The sequence below is a fragment of the Pygoscelis adeliae genome, unplaced genomic scaffold, assembly GCF_000699105.1.
Source record: "Pygoscelis adeliae isolate BGI_AS28 unplaced genomic scaffold, ASM69910v1 Scaffold93, whole genome shotgun sequence".
NCBI classification, from domain to species: Eukaryota; Metazoa; Chordata; class Aves; order Sphenisciformes; family Spheniscidae; genus Pygoscelis; species Pygoscelis adeliae.
The window spans coordinates 795719-809812 of NW_008824469.1; the positions used below are offsets into that span (position 1 = coordinate 795719).

Genomic DNA, 14094 nt, shown 5'->3' on the forward strand with positions numbered 1-14094 from the left:
TGTCGCTAACAAAGTCAAGTCAACACAAACTAAAAATGCGCGGGAATTCCTCTTTTCCAGCAGTTTAGTTTGTTGATTTCTGTGTTATGAAAAGCAACGCTATCACACCATCTTTTCCCCTTTGTGGAAAGGTCATTTATCTTGTGCAAAACAAACAGCTTCAATACTGTTTTCAGAATGGCAAGCGGGGTTACTCTATGTATGCAATAGCCATTATGTACTTGGCATTACAGCTATACCCTGAGAAACACACTTGGACTTACTGAGAGAGAATTCCCACTTCTTTCTTCCAGAATAACTCCAGTCTTCCTCAGCCCACGACAGAGCTGGGCAGGAGGGACCACATTTTAATGTCTCACTAGAAATCTACCACCTCTGCAAATGCAGCAAAGCTTCCCACGTACACTGTGAGCTGAATTATCACCTCACAGTGACTAGGAACACAACTCCCAGTTTGATATTTGTAACCAAGATCTTTGGTGTGGAAATCAAAGTGGTATCAATTAAATTATTCTGATATTAAATATTAATATTTTTATTTCATTAAACAAATTTCTTGTTTTCCTCTTAGTAGCAAAAAAAATCTGCATATATAGCCTATACTTTATTTCTTGTACTACTCCAGTTTTTTACAAAAATGTACATGCCTAAATAATTTATTGTTGATATGACACTAAACTCGGGACATAACCATGCCTAAACAACTGCTTTCATAAGAGCAGGGACCTACTGACTTCACAGGGTATAACCTTGATCACTATCTAGATTTACTTCTCAGATAACCTGAGAGCTATTACCAGCTTCTCTTAAACACTGACTGGTTCTGCATCATGCTTACTCTTCACGGTGCAACAAGCAATGAAGCGAGTTAAAACTTGACATCTCAATGGGGAAAGAGATGATGATGTCAACATCCCTCATGACTAATGTAGTTTCTTTCCTAAATACTTTGGATATATTTTTTCCTCCTATACAATTCAACATATGGAGGAGTAACTACCTAAGAACTATTTTTGCTCTTAACAGAACCTGAAAAAACAAAACATAGGGCAACTCTTGTTTTAATTTTTTTTTCAGTGAAAAACATTCTTTTTTCAAATTCCCAGGCTAGAGGACAGAAAAGCAAGCATACTTTAAACCTTTCCATTACACATAAAAATTCTTTTTTTAATGTTTTAACATTGACTTATGGTTACAAAATCTACATACGTAAGCTGCACAGAAAGTCTGGCTCTGTGCCCTAAGGTTATTTTAGCAAGGTTCTGCCAACCACGTATTTGCATGTGGAGAGCTATTAACAGCAACTCCTCATGTTTTCCATTCAAATTTTTTTATTATTATTATTACAAAGAGAGGGATGGGAGAAAAAGTTTCTTAGTGCTTGCTCAGTCATGTAGGAAAGAGGCGAGCTTCCCTCCAGAATTCTGCTAATGGATCTAAAACTTGATTTCACCTTGCGCTCAGATTCCTACTACTTTTCCCTCTACAGGCTACCAATTGTGCATCCTATACCAAAACCATTTGCAACAATAACTGATTTTTTTAAAAAGGAAAAAAAAAAAGAAAAGAAAAGAAAGAGGAGCACTCATTTTATAGACTTATCTGCCAACGCTTCGTTTAATATCACATTGGAAGGCCATGACAAAGGCAGGTCTGGAACAGACTTCCACATGGCATTCACTTCCCTCAAAGCCTTCACTTCCCTTTCTGCAATCATCCTCAATAAAAGACTACTGAAATTATTCCATCCACAGCTTCCAATGGTATCACTTCCAACTTCCCTGTATTAAATAGAGGCCTGGGACATGCAACACTGACAGATTATGATCAAATCATCCTTTCGATATCTCCTTGAAAAACTAAAAAGCTTCCTGAATTTGCCATTGTAAGTTATGCTTTCCATGTTTATAATTATTATTGATGGCCTTTGAAATCTCTCTGACCTTTCAGCATTCTTCGTGAATTCTGGTCAATGGACACAGTGTTGCAGTGATGGACATATCAGAGCTAAAAAGAGAAGTAATATAACTCTCCTATTCCATTTTCTTCCATAAATAAATGCATGGATTAGCATCAAATCTTTGACACTGGGAGCTCCAGTTCTACCATTTTTACACCATGACCCACAAGTCCTTTTCAGAGTCACTTCTTAGGAAAGAGTCCCACATACTATAACTACTTTGCATATACATTATTCCCAGAGGAATACCGTGGCGTTTGGCTGTTCCTTAAAATGTATGCTGTTGGCATGAGCTTGGCTTCCTAAGTGATTAAGGTCACTTCGAATCAACAGTCTGCTCTCCTCATTACTCAGTCATTTACCCAATTTTTATTTCACCTAGCAAATGATCACTGGTGAAATTGTCATTTTCTTTCAGGTATCTGATGTAAATGCTAAACAAAAAAGAGTCAGACACTGATTTCTGCATGTCCCAATTAGAAACACATCCACTCGGTGATGATTCCCTGATTAATTTCCTTTCTAAAACTTTCAATAAACTCCTTTTAATCCTTTTAACATAGGTCATGTTGAATTTGTGCTGCCTTGTTTGTTCTTCAAAGTGGCCTGCAAGTTAAGAGTCAATGGTCTTAAAAAAGTCAACCATAGCAATACTATTAATCTTACCAACCAGACTTCTATTCTCAAAGATATCGTTGGCTTAAAAGTGCTTTACCCCTGACCTTGCATCTATTGACAGTGACTTTATTTCCATCTTTAAATGAGTTTATTTATTATATAGTTCCATCTAAGCCATTCTCCTTTACCAAATACATCTATAACTTTAATTGTAACGTGGTCTGCAGCGTTGGGGGAGATCATTGAAATTTGGAATTTTGGGGAAAGATAGTTCTGTGGAAAAGAAAAATGTTAATGTTTTCATTGAAATGGAATATTTAAATAATAGCATCCTAAATTTCTATTTTTCATCAAGTGTTCAGAATGACATAAAATAGACATCTGTACAAAGCAATTCCTCTTTGACCGGTATCTTTGATGGTCTCAGTGCTCTAAATCTATTACTACCTATTCACTTAATGAAGTATATAAATTACACATTTCACAGTTTATCAACAACAATCATCTTAACACATTCTTTTAATCAATATTCTCAAGCTAGTCATCCACTTCTTCTTATTTCTGCCAATAAAGTGAACAATAATGTTCTGTAAAATGGACAAAGATCAAGAATTTCAGTAATTCAGTTCGCTTGTTGGTGTTAACAATTTGTGCCAGCAGAGATATTCAAAGCAAAAAGATGGCAATCTTGCTGAGAGAGCATGAGCTAGGTTATTCAAACTAGTGGTCAGCGCTAATATAAATACTATTCCTATCCGGAACAACAACAAAAAAAACCCCAGAAACTGCAAATTCATGTTACTTAGTGCTACCAGCAGCAACTGCCTCTCTGTAGTTAAACAACATACTGAGTAGTACTGAATTAATAAACAGGGAAGGAGTGTACTGTGGAAACCAGTATGATCAATTTTAGTCTACAAAACATCTCATAACAATCAACTGTTTTTCATGATACAATACAAAGTCTTCTAAATATTATATTTCTAAGAGTTAAAAACCTACTAACCATAAGCTGTATTTTCCTGGCACAGCTAAAGCAGACTGATGCTAATTGCATGTTAATGATACTCATGAATACGTGCTAGTTGCATTCCTTGAAGAGTTCCTTTACATTTCTTTAAAGTACTTCATCCTAAATTAATTACAAGATGAAGTAATCAAAGCAGCATGCATCCGTAAGACAAACAAAAAAAGCTTCTACTCATTAACAACAACTTTTATCATTTTATCTTGCTTTGGAAGTAAAAACACCTGAAGTCTTAAAAATGGAAGACAATGATTTTAACGGAAAGTATCTAACTTCCAGTGAAAATCCACATCTACCAACCAGCCGTTGAATTGTCAGCATACAAGCTATACTGATACGAGTAGGCAGCTGAGGTACCAAACTGCAGCCAAAGGGAATTTTTAAAATAAAATAAATCGTGCTAACTGTAGACCAACAAAGCTTTTAAAATAAATTGAAACCTATTCAGTGCACTGTGGTCACCTAATTTCAATTATTTAAAAAACACAGTTGGCATTCTGTAATTGCTACTACAGGCAGTGTCTTTGTAACTACTATGGGGGAAGCAATTACAAAGCTAAGTCCTAAAGTCTTTGTTTGGGCAAAATTTCAACACAAGTTTTCTTAAGTAATGACTCCAAGTTTTTCTTCGGAACATCTAAACACTTTTTTTTCCCCTGCAAGCAGGACTCAAGATAAGGAAATTAAATGTTAACTTTATCTTTATTTTCATCTCAATGATTAAATGACATATTTACTGGCTTTTTATTATGTTACCTTTGCTTCTGTGAACTGAACCCATCAAGTTTCCATTGGCCTTAAAAAAACCGAGGAACTGAAATAGAAATGTTGACACAGCTTTGCTGTATAAACTCTCTGATAGCTACTGCAAAAATGGAACAGTTATAAAATTCACTGCAGGTCCCTTTGAGTAAAGAAGATAGTTCAGATACTCCTTTAGTTCCATTTGTGGTTCAGTGGCTGATAAGCATCGCAAAAAAGTTAAAGTAAAATTACGAAGTAATAACAAAGCAACGTGGTGGTGACTGAAAAAAATTCTCTAACTCAAAACAGCCGACCAAGCAGTTATGTGATGCAACTGGAATATTAAATGTACTTGAAAGAGTAGGACAATGACTTACTTTACTAAGTTTAAATCAACAAATAGTCAGATTCTATCATTTTGGAAGTAATTTATACATATAATAAAAATCATTCTATGGCATTTTTTTTACCACAGCAACTTAGAATGCAACTGGAAAAGCCCTGTGAAAAGGACCATTCTGAGTCTTATAGCTTCACACTGCTTTACATACAGTAAAGTATTTCCCTATAAATCAGCCCCAATGCCTGTATGAACAGCACATAAAGCCTCTATCAGTCCTGCGATGTGTTATTAATAACCAAGTGCAAGAGACAAACTGGAAGGGGTTAAGCGATTTGCCAAAGATCACGTACATCTGAAACACTGAACCCTAGACTGACTCCCAGTTTTGTTGTCAAACTGCCAGGTTAATCCTTGTTACATTTCTTTCAAAGTGATTAAGTCATCAGAAACCTAGAGGTTGTCAAATTGTAGCCTTTGGAGACAGTTAGTTATGCATTTATCTAGTAACTGCAATTCCTTCCCACCTGCTATATTTATAAATGATCATAAAGTACTAACTTACTCCACAAGCAGTATAATTTATTTTGCTGAGGTTATTTGCAGACTGAGTATCACTAAAAACGAGAAGCAATCTTGCTGTTATTAATGCAGCACAGCAACATACAACTCAATCAGCTAATAGTCGTATAATAAGAACAAAGTATTTTCATATGTAAACAAGTATATTCATATATAAATATATAGGCTTTAATATAAAGATGTATCTAGTACATAGACTTATAGACATAATCATATATAAGTGTGTGTATAAATATAATCCATGATCTATAAAAAAAGCTTAATTAGGAAGTAGCTTTATTTTTGGTACCATACAAAACTATAACACAAAATTGCACTACAGTAAGAAACAGGCCTTAAAGCTTTTCAAACAAATATTTTATAGACGGTAACTAGAAAACCAAGTCTACACTGAATAAAACATAGTATTCAATGTATTTGTACACTCATTGAGAAAATTTTTAAGAAACAGTACTTCACCAATGCCCAATTACAAACACAAAAGACATAAAACCTTTCTAAATCAGAAGTTTGTCTTTTCCAAGAGGTTTCTGCTTTTTCCAACCCTTTGTAGTTCCAACTGTTTTTTTCTTGCAGAGTATTACGGTTAGCATTCAGTATTAACTGTTCTAAGATTTTTAAAAAGTGGACCTCAAAATATGACTGATATTACCTTCCCTTGTGATTGCCTCCCTGGCTTTTTGTGGCAAGGCACATTCAGGCTTAGGATCTCCAGCAACTGCCTTTAGAACACAAGTTCGTTCTTTCTTTAGATTCTCTTAAGTTCCTATACGCTTTTTGGCACTACCATATTACTGACAGCCATCCAGTTTTGATTTAATTTCTAACAGAGAAGTGTAAAACCCCAGCCTTTATAGATTACTACTTACTTTCAGGTTTTGAATCCACTACTGCATGATGCATCTCTTTCAGCTGGAGCTGTGCTCTTTGCAGTCTCTGCTCTGCATGGAACAACTTTTGAGAGAGAATTGGACACACATAAGCTCATTCCTTTGAAATGCAGATTCAAACAACTAAAACAAGAGAGTATCAAAAAGAATCCCAAATATAAAACATGGTAGCTATAAACATCTGGTGATTATCTGTTTCACAAGGGAACGTGCCAAAACAAATTTTCAACAATTGGCCTGTGTTTACTTGATATTCTCTAGTGTTAATTAAGGAAAGTATTCTTGTACTCCCAAGTGATATTTTCTCTATGGCAGAAATTCATTAAACAATTTTCAACCAAAATTATGAGTGGCTTGAACACTAGAACAAAAAAAAGACAACAAGAATCAGGATTGCAGCAGATAACTATCCTTATACTGCAGTTCTTCAATGCAGCTGAGTTGTCACAGCAATCCACTGAGTCGTCACAGCAATCCGCTGCCCAACTTGAGAGCACACTGGAAAGCTTGTTGCTAAACAACTCCCAATCGATTAGCATTTTTGTGATTCAGAGAGATGTGCACTAAGAACAGGAATTAGCTGGACATCACGTTCATTTTACTTGTGATCTCACTCAGGTTCAAGCAAAGACCCAACAGCTTGAAAGCCTACTGATTCACATTGATTCCACATCCAGACACAGACCGCAATACCAGAAATCTGGGTTTTTTTCCCCTTTTAATACAGTGTTGAAGTTCACGTTACAGAATTTGGTGAGATGATGTAACAATATGGCACTGGATTTTATTAAAGTATCTTGTTTTGACAACATAGCTCAGGAATAAAACCCACCCTTATAGTCAGATGTCAACTGCCTGCAGTGCTTCCTAGGATATCGTCTTTGTCAAACTTGGGGACCAAAATCCAAAGGTTGCTCCTGAATACATATTCCCCCCACCCAGTGAAAAGCTGAGGTACTTGCTGTGTTACTCAGCCCCTGAAATCTTAGTGCAGATGCACAGAGATACAATCAAACTAAGGAAACATTTGCTCTCTACCATAAAGAATTCTCTTTGGGTGCTACTTCAGTAAGTCATGGAACATTTCCTGGGACTGTTAAATGATGATGTCAGTGGCAGCTGAGGCAGCCAAGTACTTTGAATGAGGTGTTCAAAACTTGCAGGGTCAAGCCTCTTCCCTTAAAGTGTACATGAGTATTTCTATTTTAAATGGGATTTAATTTTCTGATGTTGGGAGGAACTCTGTACTGTTGTTCCTGATGTACTTTTTCAAATGCATGATTCCCAAACAAATGTCAACAACTATTTATTTTAATAGGTATGCTTTTATGTCAGTACCTGATTTTTTTGTTCTTGTTTCTGTTGAGCCAAAGATTCTTCTCTCTCTTTTTCTAAGCGAAGCTGTCTTGCTATTTCAAGCATTCGTTGATGATTTTGTACTGTCTCCACCTACAGCAAGTGGATAAACAGTGCATGTTACTGTCAGATAGTTGAGAAATACATTAAAGAGATCATATGTCTCACAAGCCCACTTAGCACTTCCTTTCCATACATGTTACTACTCAGAAATGACAGCAAAGTACTGGACTCAGGATTCTTAACAGCTCTGGACTAACGCCTAGGGAGATTCCCTGTGGGTCAATTAGTTATTTGATTCCTTCCTAGACATACAGTATGTTTATCTTAATCCTTGTTTGCATTCCAAAATCAGAGTTGCAAGCCAAGGATTATGACACTGAAATGTAACAGCGTTACTTCTCTTATTACCCTCTTCTTAAGACGTTCTACTCTTTTGATGAGTTGATCTTTCTCCTCTTCCATTGCACTGATGTCCTACAAAGTAGAAGTAGATAAAGAAATGTTAATTTATTTACAATATAACATGGATTGGACTAAATTCTGTTCAAATTAATATGAAAATCACAATTCTTCTCCGAATACGCTGAAGCGGTTATAATTTTATTGATCTATGACCAGAACATCCAGGATTCCAATCTCTCTCTTCTCTCTTACTTCCCCCACAGTTCCCACTCTCTTTATGCTAATATTCCCTCATCTGCATCCTTGAGTATTAGTGCGAACGTTTAAAATAAAAGCAGGTGGATTTCTCTAAAATAAAAACAAACAGAAACAACCAAGCAAAAATCAGCATGAATTCAACATCTGATGTAGACTAACATACGTTCTTAATGTTACCATCACTGCCCACTTCCTGGCAGACAATTTTGCATGAAGTTGCATATGAGTGATGTTTGCTGCCACTTTTTGTATTAAAATTGTGTTAAAAGAAACACCTTCTAGTGCTAAAACATGTATCCGATTATTATTCTCCTTTAATCCTATCTTACAACAGCAGGATTCCAAAGATTGATCGTTATGAGAGAAAGGGAAATAAATTCTCCAAATTTAGGCCTTATCTCAACATTTGCTTAACTTGTCCATATGTCTTACCAGAAAGCTGTACCCGCGCTTAAATATTTTGCTGAGACAGGGCAATTATCTTTACTTAACACCTTAGCCACACAGGATCATCATTTTTGTTGACTTAAGCTCTTAATTCATTCAACACCCTCTGAAATTATTACCCTATATGAGTAAAGCAAAAGGCTTTCTATCAGTTTCCATTCACAGGAAAGGGAGTTCTAATATTTGAAAGTCATGCTGAACAGAGCCTTGGCAGCCTTGTTTCCCAATCTGCTTCAGAAAGCTCAGTTCTAAGCACAAGCGAGGACTTTCTAATCTGTTTGCCAACAGAGAACAGTTTCAAAAAGGCAGCTGCAGTGCCTACCAGCTCTGACCTCTACAACTTATACACTGCAATGAGTTCACAAAACCAACAAAAACAGAACTGACATTCAAAAAAAATCTAAACAAAAGTTATGCAATTTTTTTACCCTTCTTATTTCTGCAGCAGATAAACCAGATGTTTTGAGCTGCTCACACTCCTTATGTAGGTTTTTAAATGCTTCCATCAGTTCTTCATACTATAAGATGAAATAAAAACCATGCACAATGAGCTCTATGTCTAAGGATTTTCAGATCAACATGTTGCTTTACTACTAAGACAGTAAATATAGAAATAGAAATATGGTGAGAACAAGAATTAAAGGCATTTTTTCATCACAAAAGCTTGTCAACTTATAAAGCAAAAATAAAAAATCACAGTGAATTATCTTCCATTTGAAGGTACACTCAGAAGTTTCACAATTTCTTCAGTATTTTCACCTCTTCCCTTGTAATACATAGTGTATTTTCGAAACAGGAAGATAAGATGTTATCTGAAAGGGACAATGTTATATTAACAAATTAATCTCTCTTACTAGAAATCTGTGTATATCACATATGTAAATTTATCAGCCCAAAAAGGAAGAGCTTGATCTAACAACATGCTTGACTGAAGCAATGGGGCTTGTATTTAGAGAGCACTGAGCTTCAATCCAGCAAAGCAGTCCAAGAACACACCTGACTTATGTGAGAAATAGTTTTGACACATTGCATAATCATGCCCTCAGTACAATATAGAGATTGATATATGTAGTTCGGTAGTTAGAAAGAAGTAGACAGTGTGCTACTTCCACACCAGTACATTGCCCACCAGTAATCTTAAACTGAGAGGCAGTGTGAAAGTCTGTGTGGGTAGAGAAATAACAGGGGACAGAAAGAGTTTAGAAATATGGATAGGAAATAAATTTAGATTCAACTTGGAGAAATGCAAGCTGAGATATAAGGAAAGCTAATCTCCACAGAAACAGCCATTCAATAAGATCGAAAAATCTAAAGAGAGAATATCAAGTCATTTTTTACTTCCTGGAAAGAGCAATTGGTATGAATGTTGAACACAAAATGGCAACAGCAAATGCCAGTTCAAAGGCATCATATCCCTGAGCAGCGAAGCAGCAATTCCATTCAATAAAACCCTGAGGAACCAGCATCTAGAATGCTCTGTTCATTTCTGGTTGTTTCAATATCAGGCACACCCTGACAAGCTGGAATGAATTAAAAAAAAAAAGCAATAAAATGGCCATTGAGAAGAAGATAAAATAATAGAGAAAGACCTTGATTAAATGGCAAATAAAGGTATGATAAGGCATGCACACACACTGGACAATGAAGAATGAGTTACAAAAAAGTAGGAGTAAAAACGCAACTGGCCTGCATTATATCACTTACGCATTATTGAAGTACTTTAACAAATAATGAAATAGCAGGTAGTCTCTGAGCAACTGTATTCACGATTGCTGATGTCCAACAGCTTGCCTTTGTGTGGATTCTCTACCTCTTTCAAAAAGGGGAGTTTAGTACGTCTTTTCCTTCTTGGGACACAAAATTTCAAGACTAATGCTAAGATTCAAACAAGAGCATAGCACAGTTTGCCAGATCATAACGAAGGGAAGGTTTCTCACTTTCACTGAATAAAAGCTGCAGCTACCCCATGTGCACCTGAAGTAAGTGACACACTCAAATGACCAAAGAACACCCAGGTTCCAGGTTCGTAGAGCGGAAAGAAAGATTCCTGGCACCTGAGGGCAACTCACTGAAGACTGGACAACTAGATTTATGCCTGAAGTTGGTTACTTTTCAAACTATATACTGCAGCCAACCTGACGTCCAAATCACAGGCAAGGTGGCAAGTACTCTGAGTATCTTGTTTAAATAATTTACGAAAGTACATTTGAGCTTGATTCCATATACCCATAAAACTTGACCACGTTCTAAAATTTCCAAATTCTCGTGTTTGAAATGTTTCTATTAAAATACACAATTGCAAGCCTGTCTAAATACTTTAGGCTAAATTCTTTAATTCATTAGTATCTAAATATTTGCATGGTAATGTTAAATTACAGTAAGGCACTACATTATTCCAGTTTCTGTTTTGAATTAATCAGCAGGGCCTTAGTTTAATAAGATGGTTATATTACTGTCATCCCAAAAAGGAACACATCTTATGTAATGGAAATAATGGAGTTGGATATTTATACATATTAAGACTGTGACATACTGAAAAAACATACAATCTGCATTCTTTTCTCTCTTTGCTACTTCTCTTTAGTTATTCCAAGTTATAAATCCAATATTGTTAGTGGTAACAAAAAAATAAAAGGCTTAGTCAAGCTTCATTCAGACTATACAGCTTGGCTGGTGCACAGTTAATGAATCGAGTTACCTGTTACAAACATTCAAAAACACTGTGAATTTGCAAGTCACTATACATAACAAAAGGCACAGAAAACTGGATAAAAATCAGGCAAATATGTACCTCAGATAATACAGATCTAAAAACATAACTTTGGTTCACTTTAAGCTTTACATTTCAAACCCACCCACTCTGACTATCTAAAATCAACATTTAACACTCACAAAAGTAGTTGGAACATAATGACTAGGAATGTCAGCCCAGGAAAAAGAAATTTTTTACTTATTCACAAAAAAATAAATGGTTGAAGCAGAAGTGGGATAAGGCTAATACAAATATTAGGTGCTAAATACTACACAAGCAATTGACAATTAAGAGACATTGGCTTTTGGTCATAACATTTTCTGGACTAGTCTGAAGTGGTAATTTATAAAGTTAAAAATATCCATGTCATAGTTCATAGGAAAAAAAAAAGTGTTAAAAATTAAGAAATAAAAATCTGTCTTGGCCAACATGGCTCTGAACATTATTTAGTACCCAGTACTTAATGGGCTTAATACCTTTTAATTCAGTACTACCTATTAATATACAATTTCAGGGTTATCGGAAGAAAGGTGGTCAAGACATATATTTCTTATATCAATCTTTGCTCATCCTTGATTCAAACATGCTCTTGACATAACTCACTTGAACAGATATCTCAACAGTAACTCCCCGATTCGTCTATCCTCCTATTGGCACTTTAATTAACTAATGTAAAATGTTGGCATTCATGAAAAATGGTACCTGTTTGTTGATGTCAGCCACAGTATCATCCTGTAGGAACTCTGCTGGCACTTCCAATTTTACTAAGAAACGTGCCAGGTAAGCTCTTTTCTTGAGTTCATTGGTCCTCTGAAGAAGCCAATGTAAGACAGGATGAATTACAGGTTTGCTTCCAGTAACCAACCCTTGGCGAAATGCACTCCTATACGAAAACAACAAAAAGAAAATACCAATAAATCTCAAACTAGACAACACTGGCTTGGAACAAACAATTTGCAATGTTTTGACATTCCCTCTCCCCTTGCCTAATGATTTTCTTAATGCTGTTAAAAGAGAAAACACTCATGGTGCCAGTTTGCTATTTATGATCCCGATTCTGCTACCTTGAGACAGATAAAAACCCCATAACACATCAAAAGGCTAAAGCCAGCAACAACGACTCTTCCTTTTCTGCGATATTCTTCGGGAATAAAGACAATCTGGGAAGAGTGTGGGTTTTCTGGGTTATAACCTGGCGCAGGAGGGTGCAATCCAGCCTCGGGCGGCTGCTCTGAAAGGCATGGGGAAGGGACTGACCCTGCCAGTCATGCGGCACCCTCTCCTGGCTGACTCCGCAATAGCAGCTGCTACAGCAGGGCCCGAGGGGCAGCCTACAGCTGCAGGAGCCTTCTGCTGGCATCCCCTATACCATTCTCCATAGGGACAAGGGAGGAGCTGTCTTCAAGGCGTTATGCATATCCACTAGGATAGTCGAGATCAAAAATACACACGACTACTGAATTAAAGGTCATTACCATATAAGCTGTAAAACATGTTTTACCATGATTTGGAGACAAAAAGATACTTACAAGTCTGATATACTTCCTGGAGGTTTGTATTTAAGGATACCAAGAAGACCCAACATTCTTTTAGCTGTTTGTTCTGGCAGCTCCTCTCTAATGTCAACAGCATGCTAAACAGTTTAAAAAAAAAATTAATTATCCACTGTTTGTCCAAGTCATGTTAATTAACTAGCAACACTAAAAGAATTTACTTTATCCATTTATCACATGATATGTCAATGAAGTGAGATGCTCCATACAGAACATCTTTTTTATCACCAAACTTCAGTTCTCTTCTAATGGATTTTTCTCCAACATGTGTACTCAGATAAATTTATTCTAGGTATACATTTTCTCTGCTCATGGGACCTCATTTATGCAGACAAACTGATTACTTCCACCAAGGAAGTCAGATATCCAAGCACACCAAGGCACGTGTATCTGCGCCCCAGATGTGTGACCGATCCCTGCTGATCCTACACACACTTTTGGTAGCCTCAAAGGAGACAGATTCAGTATCTATTGCAACAGCTAAGTCATGAGGTTCAGTTCTTGATCAGTTCCTGCCCTGTGTATGTGTGCAAAACAGCCTGACTTTTGACTTAAGAAGACAGCGGCTGTCAGTATGAACCAAGATCTGTATCCCAAGGAAAAATACACAGTCATCAGTCTCTGGGGGACAGGGATCCAGTACCCCTGGCCCAAGAAACATTTGCTAGTTTGCCAAAAACACATAGACGTATAGACAGAAAGGATTCCTGCCAGGCACATTAATTTCCAGAAGATTCATACAAGCTGTTTTGGTAAACCAAACATGCCACAAGATTATACAGAGCCAGGCCTAAATAAAAGCAAATTTCTGTGTCAAGCCCATATAAGATGTTCGCAATTACACAGGTCTGATTGCCTTCCTTACCTTTGGGTCAATCTCCCCCAGAACATCATTGAGCAGCTGCAACAGCTGCATTGACTCTAAGGAGTCAAACGTGATTAAATTGTAGTTCTTCCTGAAGGGCTCCTGATTGAGCTTCTCAACAATGAACTGGATTTGATCACTCATAATCGTGTCCTGGAAAAACCTCTGCAGAAAAGACAGAAGAGATATCACGAGGCCTCGGCGGGGAGAGGGAGCTGGGGGCTGCCGGCAGGGCGGGTGAAGGCACCACCTCAGCGAGGCCCACGGTAGCCCAGAGGCGGTGAGCTGGCACCGGGC

At 36.9% G+C, this 14094-nt stretch overlaps 1 protein-coding gene across 1 annotated transcript in view; it reads right to left on the reverse strand.

The window, feature by feature from the left end:
- Nucleotides 1-14085, reverse strand: part of IFT81 (intraflagellar transport 81) — a 42940-nt gene extending 28855 nt beyond the window's left edge. Inside the window, exons 1-7 of the mRNA XM_009321183.1 lie at nucleotides 13798-14085; nucleotides 12909-13012; nucleotides 12082-12262; nucleotides 9056-9145; nucleotides 7929-7994; nucleotides 7500-7610; nucleotides 6141-6225 (exon numbers count right to left, since the gene is read on the reverse strand). Coding sequence (XP_009319458.1) covers nucleotides 6141-6225; nucleotides 7500-7610; nucleotides 7929-7994; nucleotides 9056-9145; nucleotides 12082-12262; nucleotides 12909-13012; nucleotides 13798-13941 — 781 coding nt within the window. The 5' untranslated portion in view covers nucleotides 13942-14085. The remainder of the gene's footprint in view (nucleotides 1-6140; nucleotides 6226-7499; nucleotides 7611-7928; nucleotides 7995-9055; nucleotides 9146-12081; nucleotides 12263-12908; nucleotides 13013-13797) is intronic.
- Nucleotides 14086-14094: the final 9 nt, after the last annotated feature.